Source organism: Pyrgilauda ruficollis, unplaced genomic scaffold, assembly GCF_017590135.1.
Source record: "Pyrgilauda ruficollis isolate IOZ18807 unplaced genomic scaffold, ASM1759013v1 scaffold724, whole genome shotgun sequence".
Taxonomy (NCBI): domain Eukaryota; kingdom Metazoa; phylum Chordata; class Aves; order Passeriformes; family Passeridae; genus Pyrgilauda; species Pyrgilauda ruficollis.
In genome coordinates this window covers 4,615-16,814 of record NW_024529089.1, presented here as the reverse complement: position 1 = coordinate 16,814, position 12,200 = coordinate 4,615, and the positions used below count along the sequence as shown (strand labels likewise).

Genomic DNA, 12,200 nt, shown 5'->3' with positions numbered 1-12,200 from the left:
CCCCGAAGCCCCCTGCCCCCCCTGAAGCCCCGTGCCCGCAGATGGTGCCCACGGAGCTGGTGGAGAAGGAGTTCTGGCGCCTGGTGAACAGCATCGAGGAGGACGTGACCGTGGAGTACGGCGCCGACATCCACTCCAAGGAGTTCGGCTCCGGCTTCCCCGTGCGCGACGGCAAACGGCGCCTGTCCCCCGAGGAGGAGGTGGGACGGGGCATTGTCACCTCCCCTGGGGCATTGTCACCTCCCCGGGGCATTGTCACCTCCCCAGGGCACGGCCACCTCTCCTGGGGGCACTGCCAGGGGCATTGTCACCTCCCCGGGGCATTGTCACCTCCTCTGGGGGCACTGCTAGGGGCATTGTCACCTCCCCGGGGCATTGTCACCTCTCCTGAGGGCACTGCCAGGGGTATTGTCACCTCCCTGGGGCATTGTCACCTCTCCTGAGGGCACTGCCAGGGGCATTGTCACCTCCCCTGGGCATTGTCACCTCCCCAGGGCACAGCCCCCTCTCCTGAGGGCACTGCCAGGGGCATTGTCACCTCCCCTGGGGCACTGCCACCTCCCCAGGGCACTGCCAGGGACATTGTCACCTCTCCCGGGGGCACTGCCACGTGGCAGGGTGATGCTGTCCCCATGCCCCGGTGATGCTGTCCCCGTGTCCCCTCAGTGTCCCTGTCCCCACAGTGGGAGTGATGCCATGTCCCCGTGCCTGGGTGATGTGCCACCTCCCCAGGGCACTGCCAGGGACATTGTGACCTCCCCCAGGGGCACTGCCACCTCCGCAGGGGCACTGCCAGGGACATTGTCACCTCCTCCAGGGGCACTGCCACGTGGCAGGGTGATGCTGTCCCCATGCCCAGGTGACACTGTCCCCGTGTCCCCTCGCTGTCCCCGTACCCAGGTGACACTGTCCCTGCTGTCCCCATGTCCTCTTGGTGCCCTGTCCCCAGGGTGACGCTGTCCCTGCTGTCCCCATGTCCCTGTGCCTGGGTGACACTGTCCCTGCTGTCCCTGTGCCTGGGTGACGCTGTCCCTGCTGTCCCCGTGCCCGGGTGACGCTGTCCCCATGTCCCCGTGTCCCCAGGAGTACGCGGGCAGCGGCTGGAACCTGAACGTGATGCCGGTGCTGCAGCAGTCGGTGCTGTGCCACATCAACGCCGACATCTCGGGCATGAAGGTGCCCTGGCTCTACGTGGGCATGGTGTTCTCAGCCTTCTGCTGGCACATCGAGGACCACTGGAGCTACTCCATCAACTACCTCCACTGGTGGGCACAGGGGATCAGGAGGTTTTTAGGATGGAATCAGGAGGTTTTTAGGATGGAATCAGGAGTTTTTTGGGGTGTCCATCCTCAGGGGTGAGCCCAAGACGTGGTACGGGGTCCCGTCGTTCGCGGCCGAGCACCTGGAGGAGGTGATGAAGAAGCTGACGCCGGAGCTGTTCGAGAGCCAGCCCGACCTCCTGCACCAGCTCGTCACCCTCATGAACCCCAACACCCTGATGGCCCACGGCGTCCCCGTGAGTTGGGGGTGTCCCCAAACCCCCCCCGGCCCTGTCACACCCTGCTGAGGTCAGGTGTGAGCCCAGGTGTGTCCCCAGGTGGTCCGGACCAACCAATGCGCCGGCGAGTTCGTCATCACCTTCCCCCGCGCCTACCACAGCGGCTTCAACCAGGGCTACAACTTTGCTGAGGCTGTCAACTTCTGCACGGCCGACTGGGTGAGCTCGGGGGGCTCCAAAATATCCCGGGGGGGGGCAGAAAATATACCTGGGGGGGCAGAAAAATACCTGGGGGAGTCACAGAAAAACTTGGGGAGCGCAATGAGGGAAACTGCGAAATTTGCGGGTGGAGGGTGATAAAGAAAAGGAGAACCTAAAATTCTGGGAGTGATTCTAAAAATGTGCTTGAAGTGGCACAGAATACCTGGGGGGGCAGAAGATATGCCTGGGGGGGCACAGAATGTCTGGGGGAATCAACAAAAAAAAGTGAGGGAGGGCAAAGAAAACTTCACAGGAAAATAGCGAAATTTGCGGGTGGAGAAAGGAAGAAAAAGGAAAGGAGAAGCCAAAATTGAGTGGGGCACAAAATGTACTTGGAGAGGCACAGAAGGTACCTGAGGGGATAGAAACTGTACCTGGGGGGGCAGAAAAATACCTGAGGGGGGCAGAAAAATACCTGGGGGAATCACAGAAAAAACTCGGGGAGCGCAACGAGGGAAACTGCGAAATTTGCGGGTGGAGGGATGATAAAGAAAAGGAGAACCTAAAATTCTGGGAGTGATTCTAAAAATGTGCTTGAAGTGGCACAGAATACCTGGGGGGGCAGAAGATATGCCTGGGGGGGCACAGAATGTCTGGGGGAATCAACAAAAAAAAGTGAGGGAGGGCAAAGAAAACTTCACAGGAAAATAGCGAAATTTGCGGGTGGAGAAAGGAAGAAAAAGGAAAGGAGAAGCCAAAATTGAGTGGGGCACAAAATGTACTTGGAGAGGCACAGAAGGTACCTGAGGGGATAGAAACTATACCTGGGGGGGCAGAAAAATACCTGAGGGGGGCAGAAAAATACCTGGGGGAATCACAGAAAAAACTCGGGGAGCGCAACGAGGGAAACTGCGAAATTTGCGGGTGGAGGGTGATAGAGAAAAGGAGAACCCAAAATTCTGAGGGGCACAAAATACGCTTGGAAGAGCACAGAAAGTACCTGAGGGGGCAGAAAAATATACCTGGAGGGGCAGAAAATATACCTGGGGGGGGCAGAAAATATACCTGGGGGAATCAACAAAAAAACTGGGGGAACGCAAGGAGGGAAACAGGGAGATTTGTGGGTGGAGGGTGATAGAGAAAAGGAGAAGCCAAAATTCTGGGAGGCACAAAAAATGTGTTTAGAGTGGCACAGGAAATACCTGGGGGGCATAAAAATACCTGGGGGGGGGGCACAGAATATTTGGGGGAATCAATAAAAAAATTGGGAGAGTGTAAAGAAAACTTTACAGGGAAACAGTGAAATTTGCGGGTGGAGAAAGGAAGAAAAAGGAAAGGAGAAGCCAAAATTGAGTGGGGCACAAAATGTGTTTGGAGGGGCACAGAAAATACTTGGGGGGGGCAGAAAATATACCTGGGGGGGCACAGAATATCTGTCCCCCGTTTTTGGGGAGCCCCCGTGCAGCTCCCCACAGGCAGGCAGTGTTAAAAGCACTGCCCAGTTCAGGGGTATGGGGGGGTTCCCCAGGTTTGGGGGTGCCTAGGTCTGTTTAAAGCTGTGTTTGGGGGTCCCCCCGATTTTGGGGAGCCCCCCTGACCCCCGTGCAGGTCCCCACAGGCAGGCAGTGCAGGGAGCATTATCAGGTGCCCAGCTCAGGCCAGGGGCACAGGGGGGTTCCCAGCTTTGGGGGCTCAGTCCAGCTGGGTTCAGGGCTGTGTTTAGGGGTCCCCCCAGATTTTGGGGACCCCCTGACCCCCCATTTTCCTTTCAACTCCCTGCAGGCAGGCAGTGCATCAAGCACTACCCAGTTTAGGGGCACACAGAGATATCCCAGCTTTGGGGACTCAGCCCAGCCAGGCTCAGGGCTGTGTTTAGGGGTCCCCCCAGATTTTGGGGACCCCCCCATACCCCCCATTTTCCTTTCAGCTCCCCGCAGGCAGGCAGTGCATCGAGCACTACCCAGTTCAGGGGCACACAGAGATATCCCAGCTTTGGGGGCTCAACACTGGGGGTACCCAGCTGGGTTCAGGGCTGTGTTTGGGGGTCCCCCCAGGTTTTGGGGACCCCCCTGACCCCCCCAATCCCTGCAGCTCCCCGCAGGCAGGCAGTGCATCGAGCACTACCCAGTTCAGGGGCACACAGGGGGGCTCCCAGCTTTGGGGGCTCAGCACTGGAGGGACCCAGCCGGGTTCAGGGCTATGTTTAGGGGGTCCAGGGGGTCTCCCAGATTTTGGGGACCCCCCTGACCCCCCGTTTTCCCTGCAGCTCCCCGCAGGCAGGCAGTGCATCGAGCACTACCGCCGCCTGCGCCGTTACTGCGTCTTCTCGCACGAGGAGCTGATCTGCAAGATGGCAGCGAGCCCCGAGAAGCTGGACCTGAACCTGGCGGCCGCCGTGCACAAGGAGATGTTCGTGCTGGTGCAGGAGGAGCGCAAGCTGCGCAAGGCCCTGCTGGAGAAGGTGGGGCACCCCGAAAATTTGGGGGGTGAGGGGCGACCTGAAAGGTGGAGGGGTGGGGAGCCCTTAGCTCCCCTGTTCTCCCCTGGGAGGTCACAGAGGGGTTAAGGGGTGCTGGGGGTACCCCAAAAGCTCTGGGGAAGGCGGTGACAGTTGTGTTTGTATCACCTTCAGGGGGTAATGGAGGGGTTGGGGCACCCCAAAAACTCTGGGGAGGGGGTGAGGGTTGTGTTTGTGCCTCCTTCAGGGGGTGATGGAGGGGTTGGGGCACCCCAAAAGCTCCCCTGTTCTCCCCTGGGAGGTCACAGAGGGGTTAAGGGGTGCTGGGGGTACCCCAAAAGTTGTGGGGAGGGGTGAGGGTTGTGTTTGTGCCCCATTTAGGGGGCTATGGGGGTACTGGGGGTGTTAGGGGCACCCCAAAATCTCCATGGGGGGGGTTTGATGTCTTGTTTTTTGCCCCCCCAGGACATCCCAGAGGCAGAGCAGGAATGCAGGGGGGATCTGACAGAATTTTTATTCCTCTGAGGGGATCATGAAGGGATTAGGGCTGCTGAGAACACCCCAAAATCTCCATGGGAGGGGCCTGATGTTTTTTTTGTCCCCCAAGGCATCATGGAGGCAGAGCAGGAATGCAGGGGAGGATCTGACAGAATTTTTATCCTGCTTAGGGCATCACGGAGTGACTGGACCTGCTGAGAACACCCCAAAATCTGCATGGCAGGGGGGTCTGATGCCCATTTTTTTGCCCCCCCAGGGCATCACGGAGGCAGAGCAGTAAGGGTTGGAGCTGCAGGGGGGATTTTTATCTCTCTCAAGGCATCATGAAGGGATTAGGGGTGCTGAGAACACCCCAAAATCTCCCCCCCAAGGACATCCCAGAGGCAGAGCAGGAATGCAGGGGGGATCTGACAGAATTTTTATCCCTCTCAAGGCATCATGAAGGGGTTGGAGGTGCTGAAAACACCCCAAAATCTCCAGGGGCGGGTGTCTAATGTTGGTTTTCTTGCCCCCCAAGAACATCACAGAGGCAGAGCAGGAAGGATTGGAGTTGCAGGGGAGATTTTTATCCCTCTCAAGGCATCATGAAGGGATTGGAGGTGCTGAGAACACCCCAAAATCTCCAGGGGAGGGTCTGATGTTGGTTTTTTTTGCCCCCCAGGGCATCACAGAGGCAGAGCAGGAAGGGTTGGAGCTGCAGGGAGGATTTTTATCCCTCTCAAGGCATCATGAAGGGATTGGAGGTGCTGAGAACACCCCAAAATCTCCATGGGGGGTCTGATGCCCATTTTTTTGCCCCCCCAGGGCATCACGGAGGCAGAGCGCGAGGCCTTCGAGCTGCTGCCCGACGACGAGCGGCAGTGTGACAAGTGCAAGACCACGTGTTTCCTGTCAGCCCTGGCCTGCTACGACTGTCCCCAGGGCCTCGTCTGCCTCTACCACATGGACGACCTCTGCAAGTGCCCCCGCAGCAAGCAGTACCTCAGGTGGGGGGGCTGGGGGCTCTGGGGGGGTGGNGTTGGGGGGTTGGGAGAGGGGTTTTGGGGGGTTTGAATAGGGTTTAGGAGGCTTTGAATGGGGTTTGAATGGGGTTTGGGAGGTTTGGAGAGGGGTTTGGGGGCGCTGGGGACCTGGATGTGCCCTTGGGGGGACGTAGGAGTGGTTTGGGGGGGGTCTGTAAGATTTGGGGGGCTGAGGACATGGATATGCCCTTGGGCGGAGTTAGGGGTGGTTTGGGAGGGTCTGTAAGATTTGGGGTGGGTTTTGGGGTGTTGGTGCCCTTGAGGACACACATGGGGTTGACCTGGGGGGCCTGTGGGTCCTGGTGTGACCCTGGCTGTGACTTTGGGGGTGCTGAAGATCTCGGGGTGTCCCTGGGACAGGGCAGGGGACACAACCACGACCTGGAGGCTCCTCTGCCAATTTGGGGCACCTCCCCCCAACAACCCACCCCATACCCCATCAGCTCAGTCTGGGGGTCCTGTTTCTGCTTTTTGGGGTGCACGGGGGGGCTCGCGGTGACCCCCAGTGCCCCCCAGGTACCGCTACACCCTGGACGAGCTGCCGGCCATGCTGCACAAGCTCAAGGTGCGCGCCGAGTCCTTCGACACCTGGGCCAACAAGGTGCGCATCGCCCTCGAGGTGGAGGACGGCCGCAAGCGCAGTGAGTGGGGGTCTCGGGGGGATTTCTGGGGGGCTCTAAAGGGAATTTTGGGGGTTCAGAGCTCAGCGCTGACCCCCCGGCTGTGCCCGGCCAGCGCTGGAGGAGCTGCGGGCGCTGGAGTCGGAGGCGCGGGAGCGCAAGTTCCCCGAGAACGAGCTGCTGCACCGCCTCAAGGGCTGCCTGGGCCAGGCCGAGCGCTGCGTGTCCGAGGCCCTGGGGCTCATCAGCTCCCAGGAGACCGGGTGAGTGTCCCCAGCTGTCCCCAGCTGTCCCCTGAGTGTCCCCAGCAGGGCAGTGTCACCGTCACGGGTCACTCTCTCTGTGTGTTCAGCCCCTGAGTGTCGGCGTACTCGGTTTGCTGGCTCTGTTGTGCTTCTGCGTGTCCCTGTGCTGTCACCTGTGTCCCTGTCCTGTCCCCTGTGGATCCTGGACACTGCTGTGTCCCTGTCTTGTCCCCTTGGGTGTCCTGGACACTGCTGTGTCCCTGTCCCATCCCCTCTGTCTCTGTCCTGTCCCCTTGGGTGTCCTGGACACGCCTGTGTCCCTGTCCTGTCCCCTATGGATGTTGGACACTCCTGTGTCCCTGTCCTGTTCCCTGTGGACTCTGGACACTTCTGTGTCCCTGTCCTATCCCCCGTGTCCCTGTGCTGTCACCTGTGTCCCTCTCCTATCCTCTGTGGGTCCTGGACACTCCTGTGTCCCTGTCCTGTCCCCTCCATATCCTGGACACTGCTGTGTCCCTGTCCTGGACACTCCCGTGTCCCTGTCCTGTCCTCTGTGTCCCTGTCCTGTCCCTATGGACACCGGACACCTCCATGTCCCCGTTCTGTTGCCTTTAGACTTCCCATCTGTCCCCTTGTCCCCATCCCCTCCCTGTCCCAGCAGTGCCTGCTGTCCCTGCAGGGTCCCCATCCCCCCCCGTCCCCATGTCCCTGCAGTGCCTGCTGTCCCCTCCTTTTTCCTCTGTCCCTACAGTGTCAATGTCCCCTGCATGTCCCCACAGTGTCACTGTCCCCGCAGGGTCCCCATCCTCTCCCTGTCCTGTCTGTGTCCCCAGCAGTGTCCCTGTCCCCTCCGTGTCCCCACAGCGTCCCTGTCCCCTCTCTGTCCCCTCCATGTCGCTGTCCCCTCCATGTCCCCGTCCCCTCCATGTCCCCAGAGTGTCCCTGTCCCCAGAGTGTCGCTGTCCCCACAGGGTCCCGTCCCTGTCCCCAGAGTGTCTCCGTGTCCCAGCAGTGTCGCTGTCCCCTGTGTCCCCAGAGTGTCGCTGTCCCATCCCTGTCCCCAGAGTGTTGCTGTCCCGAGTGTCACTGTTCCCTCCGTGTCCCCAGAGTGTCCCTGTCCCCAGAGTGTCCCTGTCCCCTCCGTGTCCCTGTCCCAGAGTGTCGCTGTCCCCAGAGTGTCCCTGTCCCCTCTGTGTCCCAGCAGTGTCGCTGTCCCCTCCACGTCCCAGAGTGTGGCTGTCCCCTCCATGTCCCTGTCCCCAGAGTGTGGCTGTCCCCTCCATTCCCCTGCCCCAGAGTGTCCCTGTCCCCAGAGTGTGGCTGTCCCCTCCATGTCCCTGTCCCAGAGTGTTGCTGTCCCTGCAGGGTCCCGTCCCTGTCCCCAGAGTGTCGCTGTCCCCTCCATGTCCCTGTCCCAGAGTGTCCCTGTCCCAGAGTGTGGCTGTCCCCTCCGTGTCCCCGTCCCACAGTGTGGCTGTCCCCTCCCTGTCCCCGTCCCAGAGTGTGGCTGTCCCCAGAGTGTGGCTGTCCCCTCCCTGTCCCTGTCCCAGAGTGTGGCTGTCCCCGCAGGGTCCCCGCGCCGGCGCTGACGGTGGAGGAGCTGCGGGCGTTCCTGGAGCAGATGAACCAACTGCCCTGCGTCATGCACCAGATCGGGGACGTGCAGGTGGGACAGCGGGGCCACACGGTGTCACACGCTGTCACACGTTACACACTGTCACACGGTGTTACACACTGTCACACACTGTCACACAGTGTCACACACTGTCACACGGTGTCACACGGTGTCGCATGCTGTCACACGGTGTTGCACGGTGTCCTGGGGATGTCACACAGTGTCCCAGGAGTGTCCCAGGGGTGTCACACAGTGTCCTGGAGATGTCCCAGGGGTGTCTCAGGGGTGTCACACAGTGTTCCAGGAGTGTCTCAGGGGTGTCCTAGGGCTGTCCCACAGTGTCCCAGGAGTGTCCCAGGGTCTCACACAGTGTCCCAGGGGTGTCCCAGGGCTGTCCCACAATGTCCCAGGCTGTCCCACAGTATCCCAGCACTGTCCCTGCAGTGTCACACAGTGTCTAGTGTGGCTGTCCCCGCAGGGTCCCCGCGCCGGCGCTGACGGTGGAGGAGCTGCGGGCGTTCCTGGAGCAGATGAACCAACTGCCCTGCGTCATGCACCAGATCGGGGACGTGCAGGTGGGACAGCGGGGCCACACGGTGTCACACGCTGTCACACGTTACACACTGTCACACGGTGTTACACACTGTCACACACTGTCACACAGTGTCACACACTGTCACACGGTGTCACACGGTGTCGCATGCTGTCACACGGTGTCACACGGTGTCGCATGCTGTCACACGGTGTTGCACGGTGTCCTGGGGATGTCACACAGTGTCCCAGGAGTGTCCCAGGGGTGTCACACAGTGTCCTGGAGATGTCCCAGGGGTGTCTCAGGGGTGTCACACAGTGTTCCAGGAGTGTCTCAGGGGTGTCCTAGGGCTGTCCCACAGTGTCCCAGGAGTGTCCCAGGGTGTCACACAGTGTCCCAGGGGTGTCCCAGGGCTGTCCCACAATGTCCCAGGCTGTCCCACAGTATCCCAGCACTGTCCCTGCAGTGTCACACAGTGTCCCAGGGCTGTCCCACAATGTCCCAGGCTGTCCCATAGTACCCCAGCCCCAGGCTCTCCTGGAGCGGGTGGAAGCGTTCCAGGCGGAGGCGCGGGCGGCGCTGGCCGTGCCCCCCCCGGGCCCGGGGGCTCTGCAGGAGCTGCTGGAGCGGGGGTCCCGCCTGGGCGTGGAGGTGCCCGAGGGCCGGCGGCTGGAGCGGCAGCTGGCCCAGGCCGCGTGGCTGGAGGAGGTGACGGCCACGCTGAGGTCCCCCCGGGCCCGCGTCCCCCTGCCCGTCATGCGCGGCCTCATCCAGGCCGGCCGCACCGTGGCCCCCAGCCCCGCCGTGGACGTGGCCATGGCCGAGCTGCAGGAGCTGCTGACCATCGCCCAGCGCTGGGAGGAGAAGGCTCAGATGTGCCTCGAGGCCAGGTCAGGGACAGGGACCCCTCCCCGGGGGGAGGTGGGGGGATGGAACCCTCCTGAGAGGGGATGTGGGGGTATGGCCCCCTCCCCGGGGGGATGTGGGGGGATGGACCCCTCCCCGGGGGGGAGGTGGGGGGATGGACCCCTCCCCGGGGGGAGATGGGGGGATGGACCCCTCTTGAGGGGGAGGTGGGCAGTTGGACCCCTCCCCAGGGGGAGATGGGGGGATGGACCCCTCTTGAGGGGGAGATGGGCAGTTGGACCCCTCCCCAGGGGGAGATGGGGGCTGGGGGCTGCACCTGAGAGGGGGATGGAGCTGTGCCCTGTGTTCCCTGGGTGGGGATATAAAGGGTCTGGGGGCTGCCCCTAATGGCTTTGGGGGGATAGAAGGGGTCTGGGGTCTCTAATACATGGCTTTAAAGGGTCTGGGGGCTGCCCCTAATGGCTTTGAGGGGATAGAAAAGGGCTGGGGGCTCTAGTACATGGTTTTAAAGGGTCTGGGGGCTGCCCCTCATGGCTTTGAGGGGACAGAAAGGTCTGGGGGCTCCAGCACATGACTTTCAAGGGGCTGGGGCTGATCCCTGTGTCCCCTGGCTGGGGATAAAGGGGCTGGGGGCTGCCCCTCATGTGTCTGTGCAGGAAATAAAGGGGCTGGGGGCTTCTCCCCATGTGCCCAGGAGGCCATAAAGGGGCTGGGGGTGACTCAGTGGGGAGGGGGATGAAGCTTTGGGGTTTGACCGCTCCTCAGAGGTTCCTGCCCCGGCTCTGGGGGTCTCAGGGGTATCTCTGGGGGTCCCAGGGAGCTCTGGGGGTGTCAGGGATCTCTGGGGGTGTCGTGGATCTCTGGGGGTCCCAGGGAGCTCTGGTCCCCATGGACACTGGACACCCCTGTGTTCCTGTCCCCATGGACCTCCCATCTGCCACCATGACCCCACCCTGTCCCATCCTGTCCCTGTCCCATCCTTGTCCCTGCCATGTCCCTTCTTTCACCATGACCCCATTCTGTCCCTGTCCCATCCTTGTCCCTGCTGTCACTATGTCCCCATCCATCTCCCATCCTTGTCCCTGCTGTCACTGTGTCCCCATCCCTGTCCCATCCCTGTCCCTGCTGCCACCATGACCCCATCCTGTCCTATACCTGTTCCTGCCATGTCCCCATCCTGTCACATCCCTGTCCTTGCTGTCACTGTGTCCCCATCCCTGTCACATCCCTGTCTCTGCTGCCACCATGACCCCATCCTGTCTTCTCTGCCCCCCGACCTCATCCTGTCCTCTCCCTGTCCCATCCCCGTCCCTGCTGTCACCACGACCCCATCTTGTCCCATCCCTGTCCCATCCCTGTCCCCGCCACCATGTCCCCACCCTGTCCCCCCCACATCCCGCTCTCCGCACTGCTGTCCCTGCGTGTCCCCGTGTCCCCACGCCACCCCGCTGACGCCGTGTCCCCGCAGAACGGTGACCACTACCCGTGCCTGGACGACCTGGAGGGGCTGGTGGCCGTGGGCCGGGACCTGCCCGTGCGGCTGGAGGAGCTGCGGCAGCTCGAGGTGCAGGTGGGCACCGCGCACTCCTGGCGGGACAAGGCCTCCCGCACCTTCCTCAAGAAGAACTCCTGCTACACCCTGCTCGAGGTGGGTCTGGGGGGGTTGTGGGGGGTGTGGGGTGGGGTCTGGCAGGGCGCTGACCCCCTCGTGGTGTCCCCCAGGTGCTGTGTCCCTGTGCTGATGCCGGCTCAGACAGCAGCAAGAGGCTCAAGTGGCGGCAGGAGCCGGGGCTGTACCGGCTGGACGCCGAGAGCTTGGGGCTGTCAGCGCAGGACCTGCGGGACCCCGGTGCTGTGGTGAGGAGTGGGGGGTGTGGGGGGCACCCCGGGACCCCCAGGCCTGGCACTGCCCCTGTCCCTACTGTCCCCACCCCGGGATTGGGGTGTTTGGGGAGGGGGCGCCGCGTACGACCTCGATTCCTGTCACTGCTCGTGTTCCTTATTCTCCCTAAATTTGGGGGGTTTGGGGTGGGGGGCACCCACATTTCCCCAATCCCTGTCACCTCACACCCCTACTGTCCCCCACATCATGGCATTCAGGGATTTGGGGTGGGGGTCACACCCTGTGACACCCCCAATCCCTATCCCCTCTCACCCCCTGCTCTCCTCCACCCCAGATTTTGGCGTTCAAAGGTTTGGGGTGGGGGGCACGCACATTTCCCCAATCCCTGTCACCTCTCACAGCCCACACCTCCCCAGATCATGGCATTCAGGGGTTTGGGGTGGGGGTCACACCCTGTCACCCCCCTCAATCCCTATCCCCTGCTCTCCCCCCAGAGCTCCTTAGGGGACACACAAAACTGCCCCAGAGACCCCCAAACGCTCCCTCAGGGCACAGAACCCCCTAAACTACCCCAAACCCTCCTCAGGGCCCCCCCAAACCACCCCAGAACTCCAAAGGAGCTCCAGGAGCCTCAAACTTGCCCCAAAGTCTCCTAGGGGACCCCAGATTGTCCCCAGGACTCCAAAACTTGCCCCAAACACCCTGAGGAGCCCAGAACTGCCCCAACCCCTTCTGAAAACCACCCCAGAACTCCAAAGGAGCTCCAGGAGCCTCAAACTTGCCCCAAAGTCTCCTAGGGGA

General features: G+C 61.8%; 1 protein-coding gene across 1 annotated transcript in view; it reads left to right on the top strand.

The window, feature by feature from the left end:
- Window positions 1–11,903, top strand: part of LOC121363516 (lysine-specific demethylase 5C-like) — a 21,547-nt gene extending 9,644 nt beyond the window's left edge. Inside the window, exons 9-21 of the mRNA XM_041485918.1 lie at window positions 9–200; window positions 1,084–1,265; window positions 1,354–1,516; window positions 1,598–1,717; window positions 3,966–4,160; window positions 5,460–5,641; window positions 6,194–6,318; window positions 6,413–6,560; window positions 8,112–8,208; window positions 9,221–9,582; window positions 10,892–11,204; window positions 11,279–11,838; window positions 11,894–11,903. Coding sequence (XP_041341852.1) covers window positions 9–200; window positions 1,084–1,265; window positions 1,354–1,516; window positions 1,598–1,717; window positions 3,966–4,160; window positions 5,460–5,641; window positions 6,194–6,318; window positions 6,413–6,560; window positions 8,112–8,208; window positions 9,221–9,582; window positions 10,892–11,204; window positions 11,279–11,838; window positions 11,894–11,903 — 2,649 coding nt within the window. The remainder of the gene's footprint in view (window positions 1–8; window positions 201–1,083; window positions 1,266–1,353; window positions 1,517–1,597; window positions 1,718–3,965; window positions 4,161–5,459; window positions 5,642–6,193; window positions 6,319–6,412; window positions 6,561–8,111; window positions 8,209–9,220; window positions 9,583–10,891; window positions 11,205–11,278; window positions 11,839–11,893) is intronic.
- Window positions 11,904–12,200: the final 297 nt, after the last annotated feature.